At 38.7% G+C, this 16,810-nt stretch overlaps 3 protein-coding genes across 3 annotated transcripts; 1 reads left to right on the forward strand and 2 right to left on the reverse strand.

Annotated features, from left to right (window-relative positions):
• The first annotated feature begins 598 nt into the window (after window positions 1–598).
• On the forward strand, window positions 599–4,718 carry LOC121764026 (cinnamoyl-CoA reductase-like SNL6). Its single transcript, XM_042160118.1, has 5 exons — window positions 599–905; window positions 1,017–1,174; window positions 3,787–3,978; window positions 4,062–4,393; window positions 4,502–4,718. Exons 1-5 carry the CDS (start codon window positions 773–775, stop codon window positions 4,605–4,607), a joined length of 921 nt encoding a protein of 306 aa, XP_042016052.1. The 5' UTR covers window positions 599–772; the 3' UTR covers window positions 4,608–4,718.
• A 241-nt stretch (window positions 4,719–4,959) lies between these two features.
• On the reverse strand, window positions 4,960–7,801 carry LOC121764025. Its single transcript, XM_042160117.1, has 7 exons — window positions 7,545–7,801; window positions 7,375–7,479; window positions 7,066–7,180; window positions 6,400–6,515; window positions 5,820–5,999; window positions 5,412–5,554; window positions 4,960–5,310 (listed from the first exon to the last, which is right to left on the reverse strand). Exons 1-7 carry the CDS (start codon window positions 7,679–7,681, stop codon window positions 5,126–5,128), a joined length of 981 nt encoding a protein of 326 aa, XP_042016051.1. The 5' UTR covers window positions 7,682–7,801; the 3' UTR covers window positions 4,960–5,125.
• A 1,458-nt stretch (window positions 7,802–9,259) lies between these two features.
• On the reverse strand, window positions 9,260–13,208 carry LOC121763741 (WEB family protein At5g16730, chloroplastic-like). The gene is made up of 3 exons (XM_042159810.1): window positions 12,643–13,208; window positions 11,966–12,161; window positions 9,260–11,899 (listed from the first exon to the last, which is right to left on the reverse strand). The coding sequence occupies exons 1-3, from the start codon at window positions 12,657–12,659 to the stop codon at window positions 9,347–9,349; spliced, it is 2,766 nt and encodes a 921-aa protein (XP_042015744.1). The 5' UTR covers window positions 12,660–13,208; the 3' UTR covers window positions 9,260–9,346.
• Between the last annotated feature and the right edge of the window lie 3,602 nt (window positions 13,209–16,810).

Here is a 16,810-nt window from a genome sequence, read left to right on the forward strand (position 1 = left end):
ATGGCTAAGAAGATTGATGAAGGAACTTAACCTCGCTCCTAACAAGAAGTGTAAGTTGTACTGTGATAACAAGGCGGTTATAAGCATCTCAGAAAACCCAGTTCAACACGATCGAACAAAACATGTGGAGGTGGATAGACACCTTATCAAGGAAAAAATTGAAAGGGGAATTGTTGAGTTTCCGTTTGTTCGTTCAGAAGCTCAGCTTGTATATATTGACAAAGACTGTCAATGCTAGAAGTTTTGAAGATGTTCTTGGCAAATTGAGTTTTGGAAATCTCACTACTCAATTTGAGGGGGAGTATTAATAAAAGAAAGATTGTAATTAAGATCAATTACCTAAATCACGTAATTAACAAAATAAGTTTTATAGAATAGGATTATTTTTTTCCCTTGTACAAGACTTAGCATGTATACTGTGTTCTACTTGCTATTTAAAGCAAACTATATTCAATGGAATCATCATCTTTTTACCACTTAACACTATTAGGGGAGTACTGGTTAATAATTATAAGAAAAAATAGAGGATAAAAATAATTATTGTTGTTTACCTGTGACTAACTACCACCTTCCCAACCATCTGCTAACGACACACTCTTTCAATGCCCAAATTTTCTTTCATTTGCCCTCTCTTTCTCTCTCTCTCTCTCTCTCTCTCTTTAAATACATACACCCCTTCGATAATCCCTCAACTTCCTTCCAAAACACACTCTCTCTCTCTCTAAACCCCCTCTACATTGATGACATCCCTCCGACTCTGTACAGTTCCGCAATGGCGCCAGCTTCTTTCTGGAACTCATCCAAAACCGTCTGCGTCATGGACGCCTCCGGCCGCCTCGGCTCCGCCCTCGTCCACCGCCTCCTCCGCCGCGGCTACACCGTTCACGCCGCCGTCCATAGCCACGGTATATTTATTCATCTCTCTTATCTATCTATCTATCTGTATTCTCAGTCGCTTTGATCGTATTTAGGTTTCCGATTTTGAAATTTTGATGTGAAATTGGTTGGATTTTCAGAGGAGATGCATCGTTACAAGAGGCAATCGATGGAGAAGAAGGAGCTGAGAGTATTTCATTCTGATCCATTGGATTATCACAGCATTTTGGATGCTCTCAGAGGCTGCTGCGCCTTGTTCTACTCCTTCGAGCTCCCCTCCGATCACTCTACCTACGATGTAAGCTCGTCTCCGATTTCTCCCCCCTTTCACCTATCTCAAATTGTAGAGAGAGAGAGAGATTTGGTCGATTGCTTTTTGCAGCTTATTAAATTCCTTTGATAGCTCACAAACCAGTTTCCAATGACTGCTTCTAGAAGGATATTGATTGAGTCTTAGGTCATCCACAACGCTGTCTCTATACCGTCTCTTAACTACTATTTGAGCACTATTTGAGGGCCCCACTGTCCTTTTTTGCTCCATCTCTTAACTAAGAGACGGAACCTGCAACGCTCCGTCTCTTAACCGTCTCTATACCGTCTCTTAATTACTATTCATTCAATTTAATTTATAATTTTTTTTAAAACCCAATTCAATTTAAACAAACACACTTTATTAAAATTAAAACAATATTACAACTTAACATTAAAAAAAACGAAGACATAATTAAAATTCTAAAAAAATAAAAATGACATAATTTAATCTTCTCCGCCAAAGTTTTCCCAAATGTGCTCAATTAGATCCTCTTGGAGTTGGGTGTGGGCGCTAGAGTCGCGTGTCCTTGCCCGAATAGCCAACCGTTCTTGTATAGATGGATGCGCTCCACTTCGCGGCGGACTACTTGCGGTTGAGCTTCCGGGGGATTCGGGGTCGAACCAATTTCCGGCATCGGGTCCTTCGTCTCGGACAATCATGTTGTGCAAGATTATGCACGTATACATGATGTCGACCATGCTCTCCATGAACCACGAACGAGCCGGGGCTTTGATGATGTTGAAGCGCGCTTGGAGAACCCCGAACGCCCTCTCCACATCCTTGCGCGCAGCCTCCTGCTTCTGCGCAAAAAGAGCCTGCTTTGGGTTCGCTGGCCTGCCGCACGTCTTCACGAAGGTCGGCCACTTCGGGTAGATGCCGTCGGCGAGATAGTACCCCATTTTATACCGCCGGTTGTTGGCGACGAAGTTGATGGCCGGCGCTTTACCATCCAAAACTTCGGTAAAGAGGTCGGACTGTTGGAGCACGTTTACGTCGTTGTTCGAGCCAGGGACCCCGAAGTACGCGTGCCAGATCCAAAGTCGGTAGTCGGCAACGGCCTCGAGTACAACGGTTGGGTGGGTGCCTTTGTGGCCGCTCGTGTAGGAACCCCTCCAAGCCACCGGGCAATTCTTCCATTGCCAGTGCATGCAATCGACACTGCCAAGCATCCCGGGGAATCCGTGCACTTGTTCGTGCAGGTTGAGGAGGAACTGACAATCCTCCGTGGTTGGCCTCCGGGGAAATTCGTCACTGAAGGCTGCCCGGACGCCTCTGCAGAAGTTGAGCAAGCACAAGCGCCCAGTGCTGTCTCCGATGTGCAGGTATTCGTCGAATATGTCGGCCGTTTGTCCAGTCGCAAGCTGCCGGATGGCTGCAGTACATTTCTGCAGCGTCGTGTGGCTGGGACGACCGACCGCGTCGAACCCTTCTCGGAAGAACTCCTCCCTGGCCGCCAAAGTATTCGCTATGTGGAGAAATAGCGGTTTCCGCATGCGGAAACGGCGACGGAAATAGGTATCTCCCCAAATCGGGTTATCGCAGAAGTAGTCGCGTACTAACCGTGCGACGGCTTTCTCCCGGTTCCGATTGATGTACTTCCGGGAGCGTCGTGGGGGTGGTGCGGCTTCCTCCGCCTCTCGTCGTCGATCTTCTTCGAGTGATTGTTCCATTAATTGGCGCATTTGCTCAAAAGGATCCATTTGTTTGAGTTGATTGAAGATGGAAATTGGAGTGATAGAGAGGATTTGAGAGGAATAGATGTGTGTTTGTGTTTGAAATGAGTATGGAATAGAATTATTTATAGAGTAAAAAAATTAAAAATTTAAAAATGAAAATAAATATTTAACGGTAATATTACCGTTTGAAAAAAAAAAATTTTTTTTATTAAAAATCGATTTTTTTTTAAAAAAAATGAATTATTGCGGGCCAGCGAGTGGGCGTCACGCACGCATGGGGACGTGCCATGTGTCCCTAGCGCGTGGCGAGACATCTCGTCTCGTGTCTCGCCGAGACGAGCTACGCGACGAGACGGTCGCGAGCTGGAGACGAGATGGGCGCTGCAATGCGTCTCGCGGGGGTCTCGTCTCTCCGAGACGAGACGCGAGCCCGGCGCAAGACGCGTTGTGGATGGTCTTATTTTTTCTCAAGCTTTTATTAGGGACGGCTTAAATGAGAAAACCAACAAAGCTACGTGTGCACGCAAAAATCCAAATATATTTCAATCTCATAGGATTTCACTACGTCATCCATTACGTTACTCTGTATTTTTCCACCTTAAGCTTTATTTTGTTTGCATATATATTTCGAGTAAAATTATCAAAGGAAATTCAACTTTAACTGATTTTTAATCATCAGCTTCATTTTTTATAAAGTTCATATCTCTTCAATCTTTTATCGTTGAATTGTAGTTAGGAATTCGCCCATACGAAATCTAGAATGCGACATAAATCGGAATTAAATGTCGTTTGGAATCCAAATGGAGACACCACACCCTTTGGAAACTACCCGACAGCTTTAGCTGTAAACTTGTGTAATTGTCTTCGTCAAAGTTGCAAGAAAGTGCAATTGATCACGTTAGAGTGATTGTATTTGTGCAGGAATTTATGGGTGAGTTGGAAGTAAGAGCGGCCCACAACGTGTTGGAGGCGTGTGCTCAGACGGACACAATAGAGAAGGTCGTCTTCACGTCGTCTGCAACGGCCGTCGTCTGGAGGGAACACGATGATAGCCGGACATCCGACGTCGATGAAAGAAACTGGAGCGATGTCAACTTTTGCAAGAAGTTTAAGGTAGTTGTTAGCTAGATAATATTTCTTTTATTTCAGATTTGACTGTCTTGTTATAGTGTTTCATCTCGTAATCTCGTATGCAGTTATGGCACGGCCTGTCGAAAACCATAGCCGAGAAGATGGCATGGGCGTTGGCAATGGACCGGGAGGTGAACATGGTGTCGATAAATGCAGGGCTGTTGATGTACCCCGACTTGAGCATCAAGGGCCCCTACTTGCTTGGGGCCGCTGAGATGTCCAAGGACGGCGTCCTTGTCACCGTCGACCTCGACTTCCTCGTTGACGCACACATTTGCATCTTCGAGGATATCTCCTCGTATGGCCGGTACCTGTGCTTCAATGGCATCATAAACTGCAACGACGACGTTGTGAAGCTGGCAAAGATGCTCCTTCCGTCATCGCCGTCACAAGACATGTAAGTCGGTAGCTTGGTGGCAGAGCTAGAAATATTTTTGAAACCATGATAGAAACGATAAAATCTGTCTCTGAATGTTAAAATTCGTGAATCGTGTTGTGATCACAGGTTCGACGACGACAGTGTGCACCAACAGAGGATAAGCAACGTGAAATTGCGCAAGTTGATGGTGGATTTCGAGAGTAGATTACAAATGACAAGCGACGATGAATGAATCGATCGATTGATTTGTTCAAGGGGAAAAAAAAAGACACAAAATCACGAACAGTTTCCACGAAAGGAGACGAACATTTTGGCAATGTACATTGCATATGTCGAGTGAAAATGAAGAAAAGTAAAGTCTTAGATATATTAGAATATTTTCTATCTCACTAAAATAGTGTGTAGCATATTCCCTATATATATGCGATTCTTTGAACCTAGCAGAAGAAGAAAAGGGTAAAGTGGCTGATGTCATGAGATTATTCCCCACAATGAACTTGGCCATGTATAGTCCAAATCCCAGCAACATATTTGACAAGGCGTTATGATCAATTGATACATCTACCTAAGTCATTTCACACACATCATCCAAATGCTACTTTTTAATATTAATCTATGCTCATAAATTTACAAACCACAATCCATGGATTAGATACATGCATTCAAGCAGAGGAAGAGGGAATAGTAATGCACTACCACTTAAACTGCTACCTCATATATGTGGTGGATACTTCATACTATACGCAGTGCTCAAACACTCAGTGAGATCGAAGTAATTGTAGAAAGCTTATACTTGCATAATCTAGTAGAGTTCTGTGGCCTAAAAAGTACCTCCGTGCTCGATCTAACAGCAACTTCTTTCCATTGTGACGACCAAGAAGGTCCTTCAACGCGATAATCACACAAAGCATACAAGACTTGGACTTCCGAATGAACTGCAAGGAACAAACCCGGCAGTAAAACATGTGAAGAAGTACAGTGAATGCGATGCAGATTTTTTGTGGCAAAATCCAACAGAGGTGACGAAAGCATTTACCAAAAGAAAACATGCTAGTCTTCTGAAAGGTCATATGACTGACTTTCGATCTTTTGATCTTTCTTAATGCCCGGAGGTCTTCTTGTTTGCCTTTGAATTCGAGAAACTCTCCCAAAATACACTTATTCCCTTTGACCTCCAACCTGCATTACATTAGGCAAAATGTCCACATTCGTTAAGTTGTAGGCCAAGCTCCTTTAAAAAATGAAAAGTCGAGCTAGTCTAAGGGGTTCAACACAACAGCATCAAATCTCCGATGTTTCACATGATCTTTTCTAAATCAATGTGGTGTTAAATTATTGACTCTATTTTTGAAGGGATCGACATGCTTGCAGCACAGCCCTTAAAGTTGTCAAACTGATTAGAAAGCTATTAAGACACAATCATAAAAGTGACTCTGAAACAAACCTATCACATGCTGGAGCCGTGCAGAGAACAGAGTTGAGCTTCTCGGAAAATGACTCCTGCGATTTCTTCCCACGAAAAAGCGCACCTTTGATCCATCCAGAATATGAACTGTTGTGTTCGGGTTTTAATTGTGTCCACTGACCATAAGTAATGACCTCAGGTGGAAAGGGGACCGATTGGCTGATAGAAAACCAGCAAGGTCAGAAAAACGAACGACTACATACAGTTTACAATTTACACACGCTGCATATACAAACACACACTACACAATCACACTCCCACAGAACAAGTATGCATACTTCACACACATACACTCACATTACACACGTAACACCCTGGAGGAATCCTAAGAAACTTGCAAAGGATAGTTTTCACTAAACACACAACTCATGTAGGAAACAAATAAAACCAAAGGGAAAAAAAAGTATTTCTCTCAATAGCAGGCAACAGCAGTCCCTCAGCATGAAACCAATACAGATTAGTGGATCACCCAACTCTCGAGTCATAAAACGAAGAAAAGGCAGGAAAAAATAAATCAATCAAGCATATCCCATAAAAACATAGAAAACAAAAATCATACCAAAAATTCGGATCAGGGCATATGACTTTATAAGATAAATATCCTTCTGGAAGAGCAACTCCCCTTTGTTCAAGGTACCCTTCAAGAATGGAAACCAAGTGCTCGATTTCAGGTACCTGAATCGTAAAAATTTAGATTATTTGTGCAAGGCATGAGTTCTTGCAAGAAAAAGAAAAGCACTAGTTTTTGAGCTAGAGAAGATGACAACTCTTAGGATCAGACGATACTTAACCACTAAGAGTTTTTGAAAATCTTATAAGATATCTTATTCTTATCTGTTCTAGGCCAACGTACTCAACAACTACAAAATACTCCGTAATCCCACTATATGGAATCAGCTCATTTTTAGATGATATACAAGTCAGGTCAGCTGTCAGCATGCTCTACGTGCCATAGTACTCAGTAACTTCAAATCTAAGTCCTCAATCTTATCACACAAAAGCTACGATTGTGTTTATAAAGCATACAACACCGTCAAGGTTAATAGAAGAGTCAAATTGTTCACCTAGCAGTGGTTTCCAAATCCACCTCTAACTAAGTCATAGTACCCTATAGAAAATGTGGTGAAGTATGCAAAGTGTATGCAACCTACAGACAGCCTGCAATCGAGATAACTGCAGATTGTGCTGCAGCATTAGATTTTCTGATGGAAGATTAGTAGCTTACGGGATTGGGAAGGCGGTCAGTTCTTCGATGCTTTTTGTCAGTGCACACCCAATTACCATCCTTATCGACCGAAACAAACCCCGATACATTCTTTACAGAAATCACTATTGCCTCACTGCAGAAGAGGAGCACAACATTCACCCAACCATAACAATGCAAATTCCTCTGTAAACTTAATGAATTAGTACAAAAGGAGCTGACGATTCACCAGGCAAAAGCATCGCTAGCTTAAACACACTAAACAATGGCGTAGGAAACAAGACTACAGAATCAATAAGCACATGAAATGTATAAAAGAGGGAGAATTACTGATTAGTGACGAGAACAAGATCAATGTTTTTGCGAGAAGCAGAATCAGGGTCTGGAATTTGGAGCCCAACGTAAACTTTGCTCCCGGCATACAGCTTCTCCAATCTATTCCCACACAATTACACATCAATAGAAATGAGGATAGTTCAATTCGTATTAATAAATGAAACCTTTTAGCGACGGCAGTAAGGGCATTGAAACGCGAGGAATCGAGATCGAATTCGGCATCATCGTCGAAGAAAAATCGCTTAAATATGCGGTAGAAAACCAAACCGCATATCAATTCGGCGAACATCGTTAGCTTCATTGATTAATCTGTAAACTATGGCGAGAATCCTACGGAAGTATAGATTATTTTGGGGTTTTGAATCTTAATGTTTAAGGATAGTCTGGTATTATGAGCCACTCTTTAATCTCACGCTATTTCACTTTTTTTTTTTTTTTTTCACATCCATTTCACTATACCTTTTTCTCTCTCCTATTTTTATTTGCAAAGTCGTGGTGACGTGATGATTCAGATAAATCTCTCAATTAACAAAATACTACTACTAGTAACTTACTCCATTTCATAATAAATTACTACTAGTATCACACCTTTTTTCAATTTATCTCATGACGCATATCATTCTTTTTTTTAAATATCTCTCGTATTAATATAAAATATATTATTTTCTCAATTCATTTAACACATAAAAGATAAAACATTATTTTCTAAAATTTGTATCATCAGTCAAGTATGTCATCTATTATGCGATAGAGGAAGTACTCCTAAAAAATGCAAAATAATCTTATTAGAACATCTACAAGATAAATAATTATCGTATTTACTTCCGTTTCATGAAAACTTTGTTTTTAAATGATACTTAGAGAAGATATTAGTACATTTTTTTAAAGATGTATGATTGTATCTTTATTTATTCTCAATACTAAAAACAAATATGATTATTTTTATATACTTTTTTAATTTACCTTTTTCTTAAAATTTATTTAATTTGTCATATTAAAAATGAAATGTTTTTCTTTCTAGATTGTCCCATTAAAAATAAAATATTTCTTAAAATGAAAATAGTATCATTTCTACTTTTTTTTCCTTCCCTTTATTTTATTTTCTATTCATTAATTCACAAAATAACACTAACACTATATAAAGTTATGGATCGAAAAGCAAACATTTCTTATATCTAATGAGACAGAATATATTAATCTTTTAGAAGGTCATTGCTATTGTAATTTAAAATAAATTTCTATATTCATGCAAGTAGTAGCCACTTCAGATTTGCTATTAATAAAACATTATTTGAGTTCTAAAAAAATATTATCTATACTTAGAATATAAATGACGAAATTGGTTCTTAAATAGAACTCCCTCATTCCAATTTGAAATGAAATATTTATTTTTCAACACAAAATTTATATAATCTTATTCTGTAAGTGAATGAGTAGAGAATAAAGTAATACTATTAAAAAGTATGAAAAAATAGTGATGGTGTTGTTTCTATCCATTTTAGCTTAGTCCTACCTCGAAACTCTGAACTCGTATTTGTAAGATCTGAATGAAGATATGCTCATGTATATCGAGCATAGCGTATGAACACGTACTATTTCATTTCAGAGATGCATGCGTAACATCCCCGTGGCACGATGACATAACCTAACCTTGTATATTTCATTTCATCGGTACACGTCAATACAAGATCCCGTGATGAGTAAATCGAAACACGACATAGAATTAAAGATCAGACCTAATAAAAAAACAAGGGCAAGTCCACAACATAATTCACATTACATTGTCAGACAAGTAATATGCTAAAGCATGATGGTACAAATCTCCACTTTCAACTTTTCCAAACAAACCTAATAAGAGGGCTGAAATTGGAACAAAAAATGAAGCAAATCACCAAAACCAAATTCCATTGCAAATATGAAAAAAAATATTCACTTTACCTCCCTAAACACAAATATATGTCTGCTATCACTTGTGATTGCTACTGCCCTTCTTCTTCAACAGGCTTCCAAACTTCTGCAGTAGAGCCTTTTTCTTCTTCTGACTGCCTGACTTCGACTGGGGACTCCCGTTGTTCCCAGCACTATCCCCAGACAACACCCCGTTCGCTTGATCACGCATATCAGCGCCTTCGCCTTTTGACTCTAGCTCATCCTCTAATGATTCTTGCTCCGTTTCTCTCCCAGGAGAGAAGTCCTTCGCATCGATCTTGCAGCCTTCCCACATCTTCAGGTCGACCTCTGTGGATTCTGCGTTCCTTTCACCACCTTTTAGTTTCTCATTCGAGTTCTCAACTTCATCACTAGATGCATTCGCTTCGGCTTGCCCCTCCTTGACAGGCAGCTCGTTCGGCTGAGACTGGGGTTCGGCTGCATGCCTCACATCTCCCCTGCCATTCTGTTCGGAGAATTCTACCGCTTTCGGAAGCATATCATAGTCTCTCTCGCAGTCCGTTAGGTTGCCACTTTCTTCCTCCTGCTTGGCCAGTGCTTCTTCGAGTGACTTAGATAGCTCCTCGATTTTTTCCTTTGACGCTGCCTCCCTTTTGTGCAGATCCTCATTCTCTGCAAGAATCCTATACAATCGGTTTTCCATCTCGTTCGCACACTCTTTGAGCCTCGCGCTCTCCTCGTTCGCTTCACCAAGTACTTGCTTTAGGTGAATCGCCTCTGAATCAGCCTCGCTGAAGGACTTATTCAACTGATCCCTCTCCTCCTTCGCTGCAGACGACTCTTCCTCCGCCAGTTTTAGCAAGCTCACCAGCCGTCTTGCTTCGTTTTCCATGCTAGCATTCTCTTCTTCCGACTGCTTCACCAAATTCGACATATCTATCTCCTTCTGCTGATACTCAGTTTTCAAACTATCATAATCGAGCTTTGATTGTTCAAGTGATTCAATCAGCCTGCTTAGTTCATTTTTCATACGGCATTTCTCTTCTTCAGACTCTCTCACAGACTTCATCAAATCTTGATCTTTCTGCTCCAACTGAGCCTTTAAGTTACCATAATCGAGCTTTGACTGTTCGACTGAATCAATCAGCCTGCTTATTTTGTTTTCCATATCGGATTTCTCATCTTCGGACTTTTTCACAGAATTCGCCAAATCTAGCTCCCTCTGCTCCAAATCGGCCTTCAAGTTACCACATTTGTGCCTCGACTCCTCAGCCGAATCAGTAAGAGCATTGATCTGTTTTCTTGCATCATCGAGCATGCTTTCATACTTCTCATTTGTTGATTTCAGAGACAGTCTCAGATCCTCTATTTGTGTTACGTGACTTTCATTTTCAGCTTGACTTGAGATTAGCTTTTCTTTAACGTCTCTTGCTTCCGAGGAGACTTCGTGCAACGCTGATGCCAAACTCTCCAATGCCTTCTTGCTTTTCTCCTCTTCGTCTCTGTTAGTTTCCAGCTCGTTCATGAGCTTGTTCTTCTCTTCCAACAGCTTTTCTACACTAGCAGCTGCAATCTTTTCGTTGTTGAACGCCGTGCTTCTCATTTCTCTCATGGTTTCGAGTTCAGACTCGAGCACTTCAACCTTCTTCACCAGTTCAGAAGATTCTGCTCTAGCTCGCTCTAGACGATGCTCTGACTCCTCCAAGCCACTTTTCTGTCTCTCGCTCGAGACCTCCAACGAATCGAGCTTCTCCTTGAGCACCTCGATTTCAGACTTTGCATCATGCAGCAGATCATTACTGTCTTCCAGTTTCTTCACGACCGTTCCAAGAGTTTCTGAAGCCGACTTCTCTGACTCACGTGCTTGCTCAGCCTGAGACGTTAGCTCCACGACTTGTTGATGAAGCTCCCTCACTAGATTATGCGCATAACATTCGGACAACTTTGAAGCCTCTAGATCAACATTGAGGTTCTCCATCGCAGCATCTTTTCCGGCCAATTTCTCCTCAACAAACTTCACTCGTTCAAGTTCTTGTCGAAGAGAATGTATTTCTAACTCCAAACCTGACACCAATTTGTTGTTCTCAACGGCCTGCATCTCCACCCTCGACTCAAGCGCAGATTTCAAGCGAATCACTTCAGCAGACAGTACCTCAACCTTCTCTGCATGGATCTCGGCTATTTTTGTGGCATCGTCAGCATGGTTCAGCGCCTGGTTCTTAGCAGCAGACGTCATCGCCAGTTCTTGCTTCACGTTCTGAAGCTCCTGAGTCGTGGACAGCAGCGCAGCCACATCCACGGCATGCTGACTCCTCACATCCTCCAGCTCCTTCCGCCATTCGTCTTCCTTCATGTGATTCTCCCCGAACCCCACCTGCTCCATCTCAAGCGCTCGAAACTTCTCAATCTCAGTATTCTCCTCCGCACGTCTCTGAGCCTGCAGAGCTTCCTTAAACTTATCGTTAGCCTCATCACACAATCTCTGGGCTTCCTTCACTTCATCAAGAGCCCTTTCCTTCTCCTTCTCGACTGAAACCAACTTCTCATTCGCCTTCTTCAGATCATCCAGCGCTTGACTAAGCTCCGCCTGAAGCTCTGAAGAGGGCCTCACCAAACGCGTTGGCTTCCTCTGACACGAAACACAAGATCAGCACAATGCAACTACGCATTAAAAATCAGAGTTACTTCGACTTACATCGGTTGGGGTGCTGGGCTTGGGAGACATCCTCTCCACTTTAGACTTGGGCGTGACGGATCCCGCGGATCGATCCATGGAGAGGCGGCGGTTTTGCAACGAGGAAATCGAATCACCACTAGGCCTAGCAAGTCCCCGGGTGATTCGAGGAGTTGCCGGTGATGCTTTAGCATTTGGAGTTCCAGATAAACTAGATCTACACAAAGCAGAAATTCTTCAACTCTCAACTCAAAAATCCAAGATCCACAAACGCACATTTCAGGAATGAAGTTCAATTCCACAAAAATGGATAATAATCCAAACATGGAATAGTTTCTGCCAATTCCACTTCTACAGCAAGGCATTTTCACAACACGTGCGAAATCCCCCCAAAAAAAATAAACATAAAACCTAATTAAATTAAACACTAAAATACACAACAAATTAACCAAGATAACTATGCAGGTTCAATAAACAAGCAATTTTTCGGCAACCCAAAGAAATTGAAGCGACATTTTCTAACTACATTACGTTCTTATCTTCGCAATAAACACATATCTGATCATCAAACACGAAAATGGCAGATTCAATTTAGAAAAAATAAAATAAAATTCAAACACACACACAAAAAATTATAGCGAATGAGAAAGCAAAACCGCATCAGATCCACAAAAAAGAGTAGATAGAGCTACACTTACTTCGATTTAGCAGACATTGCGCAAAATCAAGAACCTCTCGCTTCAATTTCTTCAACAACGAAGTAAAAAGGAAAATGGGGGTTTATCTATAATGTCGACATCGTGAAAAGAGAAAGAGAAATTATCACTCCAACTCTGAGAATAAACCTGAATCTAAAATCTTTGGTTTCAACAGAGTGATTTTAGGAAACAGAAAAAATTGAAAAAGAAAAGAAATGGAAATATTTAGGGTGGTGGAGTTGAGTGGGGTGTTCTTGTCGCAGATTCTAACAAACCACCGCTGCTCTTTCTCTGTCTCTCCCCACCACCTTTACCAGTCATGAAATTACCAAATTGCCCCTACTGCCCCTCCATTGCAAAGGCGGTCTCTTGTATAAAAACTGTCACAGACAAAAAGGAGGAGAAAGAGAGGGGAGAATGTGAATCTACTGCCTTTTTCAGCTAAAATGGTGGGATAAAGAGCTCTCTACAAAGTGAGAAACTTTAATCAAGCTTCAGAGCCATTTGCTTTTTTCTGTTTTGCTCAAATGGAAACAATGCATTGATTAATTTGTGGATTTGGTTTTAATTTAGAAAAATTCGTTGGGAAGAATAAAGCTTAATTAATTGTTTTTTTAATCGATGCAGCTCTGTTTATCCAGATAAGAAGCATCATTAATTTCTTGGAATAAAATTGGAGGAAAAAAAAAGGAATGTTACCGAATGATTCAACCATGAAGGTTCAGTTTTTAGCTATTTTTGCCCATTGTGTCATATCTCGAAATCATGAGCTAAGGATTGGTTAATATTTTTATCATATTAAATGATTTATTATTTAATGGTTTTATAGTTGGGACCTTAATTCTTTTTTTCTTTTTTTTTCTTATAGTGCTCTCTCTGTCCCCTGTTAATTAATTACATTTGTCTCAATATAAAAATTGAGTCTTAAAATTTTGTGAAATAGAAACAGAAGATTGTTGTAAAATTATTAGATTCAGTTTACATATAGAACTGATATTGGATCAAATTACACTTATTTATCCATTGCCAAAATGAAGACACTCATACAAATTTATTGATTAAGGGCTCATTTGGAAATAATTTTGCTAGATGAAGCTACAAAGATATACTATAAGTGAGTCTAATAATATCTGGTGTATATTAACTAGTTGTGTGTACGTATTTTATTTATGTATTAAATTTCCATTTAGGCAGTAAATCATCGGCCAACATGAAATACTATAATTTAGGTCACGTCATTTTCTGGCCGTCAAAAATATTTTGGCATGTCTATTTTCTACTATCGAAAAATAATGTTATTATTATACAAATTTTACACAATAAGCCAAAATTAAATATGATGAAAGTCGTGTAATTAACCCTCCAAAATATGATAATGACATTATCCAATATGTAAACATTCAATTGACAAAATGCAAATTCGATCGTGCAACTTTTTTGTATTGTTAAGGGAATCTGCTAACTTAACTAATTTGATCTAACAAAATAGTGGGGAACTTAGTGGGAAACTTGATGCATTCACGTGTTAAACACTTAAATTTTAATTTAAATTAGTGTTACTCCTTGCGATTCATAAGTACTCCTTTATTTAATTGCTCTAATTTCGTTAATGTGAATTAAATATTTGAGAATGCAATGCTTACTTGCGTTATATAAATGATACTCATATTGATAACTGCGCACACATATAGAATACAAAAATTAAAAATTTAACACGTTTGGAAAAAAAAATTCAATATGCGTATTTTTAATAAAATTATTTATATTTAAAAAATATTTGACATTTTCAACAACAATAAATTACTACTAGTACTTATGGTTTAGGTAAGTGATAGGGGGACAGTTTAACGCCATTTAGGTTACACAAATGATATGGGACTTCATATAGTGCAAGTCTTAATTGAACTTAAATAGCATCTTATACACATAATTTAAATACGTACATAAAAAGTAATTTAAAAACTTATAAATTTAATCACAATAATATATACGTAAAATCTGGAAAACATATTTATAGACTACACTAACGACAGATCACATATATCATCATTATCGTAACAAATAATAATAATTTTATTATATAAATGATATTTTGATAGATGTACATAATAACAATTAAATTATGTAATAATTAATTTTAATTATTAATGATAAATTTAGTATTGATATAGATAATCTCACCAATAAAGATGGAGCACCAAACTATTTTCTTCGTAGTGCCAACTTTTCTACCCAAATGAATATAAAAATGAAAGGTAAAATAATGTTTTTGGGCATCCAATAATTCTAAAAAACTCAATGTTAATAACTCTCAGTTTTTTCTGGGCTTGATAGGTCTGCCATCAGCCTAATACCAGAAAGGAATCACTACTGTTCCTAATCAAGTGGATATGATAATATAATATCGAATGATTGATTTTAAATAAATATCGTACCAAACATATACATTAAGAGTTTATTTGGTACACGAGATTGGAAATTAGAATTTTATGAAATTAAATTAGAAGTAATCCAATTCTAAATCCTATACTTCCTCAGTCCCACAACAAGTGATTAACTTTCCATTTTAAGTTGTCCCATCATAAGTGATTAATTTCCTTTTTAACTAAAAACAAAAATTCAACCATCTTTTACTTTATTATCTCTTTCTTACTTTATCCCCTCTTTATTTCTCTTACTTTTTCCTCTCACATACTTTACTCTTTCCACTTTAACTCAATATATATCATTTTCTTAATTTCCATGTCCAAAAGAAATCCATCACTTGTAGTGGGGCGGAGGGAGTATTTGATAAAAATAAAGTACTCATCTGTTCTACAAGAATATGCACTATTTTCTTTTTAGTCCGTTCTCAATTTTTTCATTAAAATTTGTGTCGAACCAAAAGTGCATATTCTTTGGGGACTAAGAGAGTAATTAATAGTATGAAACTGAATTTGAAAATTTTGTACACACCCATAATACACAATGTGTGTAATCTATATAGTGTGTAGTGTGTGGTAGAATTGAATTCTCTAATTTCAATCTCACACCTCCAATTCCATAGTACAAATATATAGCCAGGTATCTCTGCCAAATCTTCATTACTTACTAGTTACGCTAATTTGTTTATTTTTTACGTGCACCAGCTCAACAATGTGAAGGATGAGATTACTTATTTGTGGATCATTTCAACCAAACAGGAAATAACGGTGTGAAGCCTTCCTTCCGCCGTCACCGGCCACCGCTTAACCACCTCTATACTAACAAAAACAAATAAATAACGAATTTTCTAGTCATCATATATTATTGAATTAAGAAGTTTCTTAACCTTAGCAACTGCCACTATATTTTGACAAAATCTCCCGTGAGTGAGGCCGTATGATGCGCGCCGGTATTTTTATCACAACTGAAATCATGAATCGTCGCCGACGCGTCTTTGTTCAGACATTTTCCTACTTCATTCCAATATTCAATTTCATATAACACTTTATAGATTCTCACAAAATATAAGTTATTCACACTGTGAATTGGAAAAAAATGTACTCCCCTGTCCCAACTAAATTGAGTCGTATTCCTTTTTCGAATGTCCCAACAAAGTTGAGTCATTTCCTTTTAAAAAAAAACAAACCATCCAATCACTCTTACTTTATTCTATCACATATTTTACTCTCTTTTTTTATCTTTCATACTTTATTCTTCTCTCATACTCCCTCCGTCCCTAATAATCGTCAACATTTAGAAATATAACTTTCAGGGATGGAAGGAGTACTTTTTAACACAATTTTTTAACATCCGTGCCCAAAAGTTTTATATATCAACTTAGTTGGGACGGAGGGAGTATAACTTTGAAGTTTTCGGTGAAGAGCTTTGTTCTTTAATTTTACAAGTATATAATATAATACGCGCGCCAACTATAATCATCTGTTTGTAACAATATTATATGATAGACCCTTGATCTATCGGACTAGAGCACCAACGATTTGTAGTGAGACGAAGCAAAAGATAAACCCTAGTTGAGGTGCTAGGGGGCGATTTCCACCAGAACCGAGAATGAGAATAAGTTTATACTTTATTTGTCAATGAATGAAAATACTATAGAATTCTATTATATAGAATTCTAAACCCTAACACATATCTTGTTAATCAAGAAACATAACTAAAATAAAAGATTACATAAGATATGGAA

Source organism: Salvia splendens, chromosome 14 (genome assembly GCF_004379255.2).
Source record: "Salvia splendens isolate huo1 chromosome 14, SspV2, whole genome shotgun sequence".
In the NCBI taxonomy this organism is placed as follows: domain Eukaryota; kingdom Viridiplantae; phylum Streptophyta; class Magnoliopsida; order Lamiales; family Lamiaceae; genus Salvia; species Salvia splendens.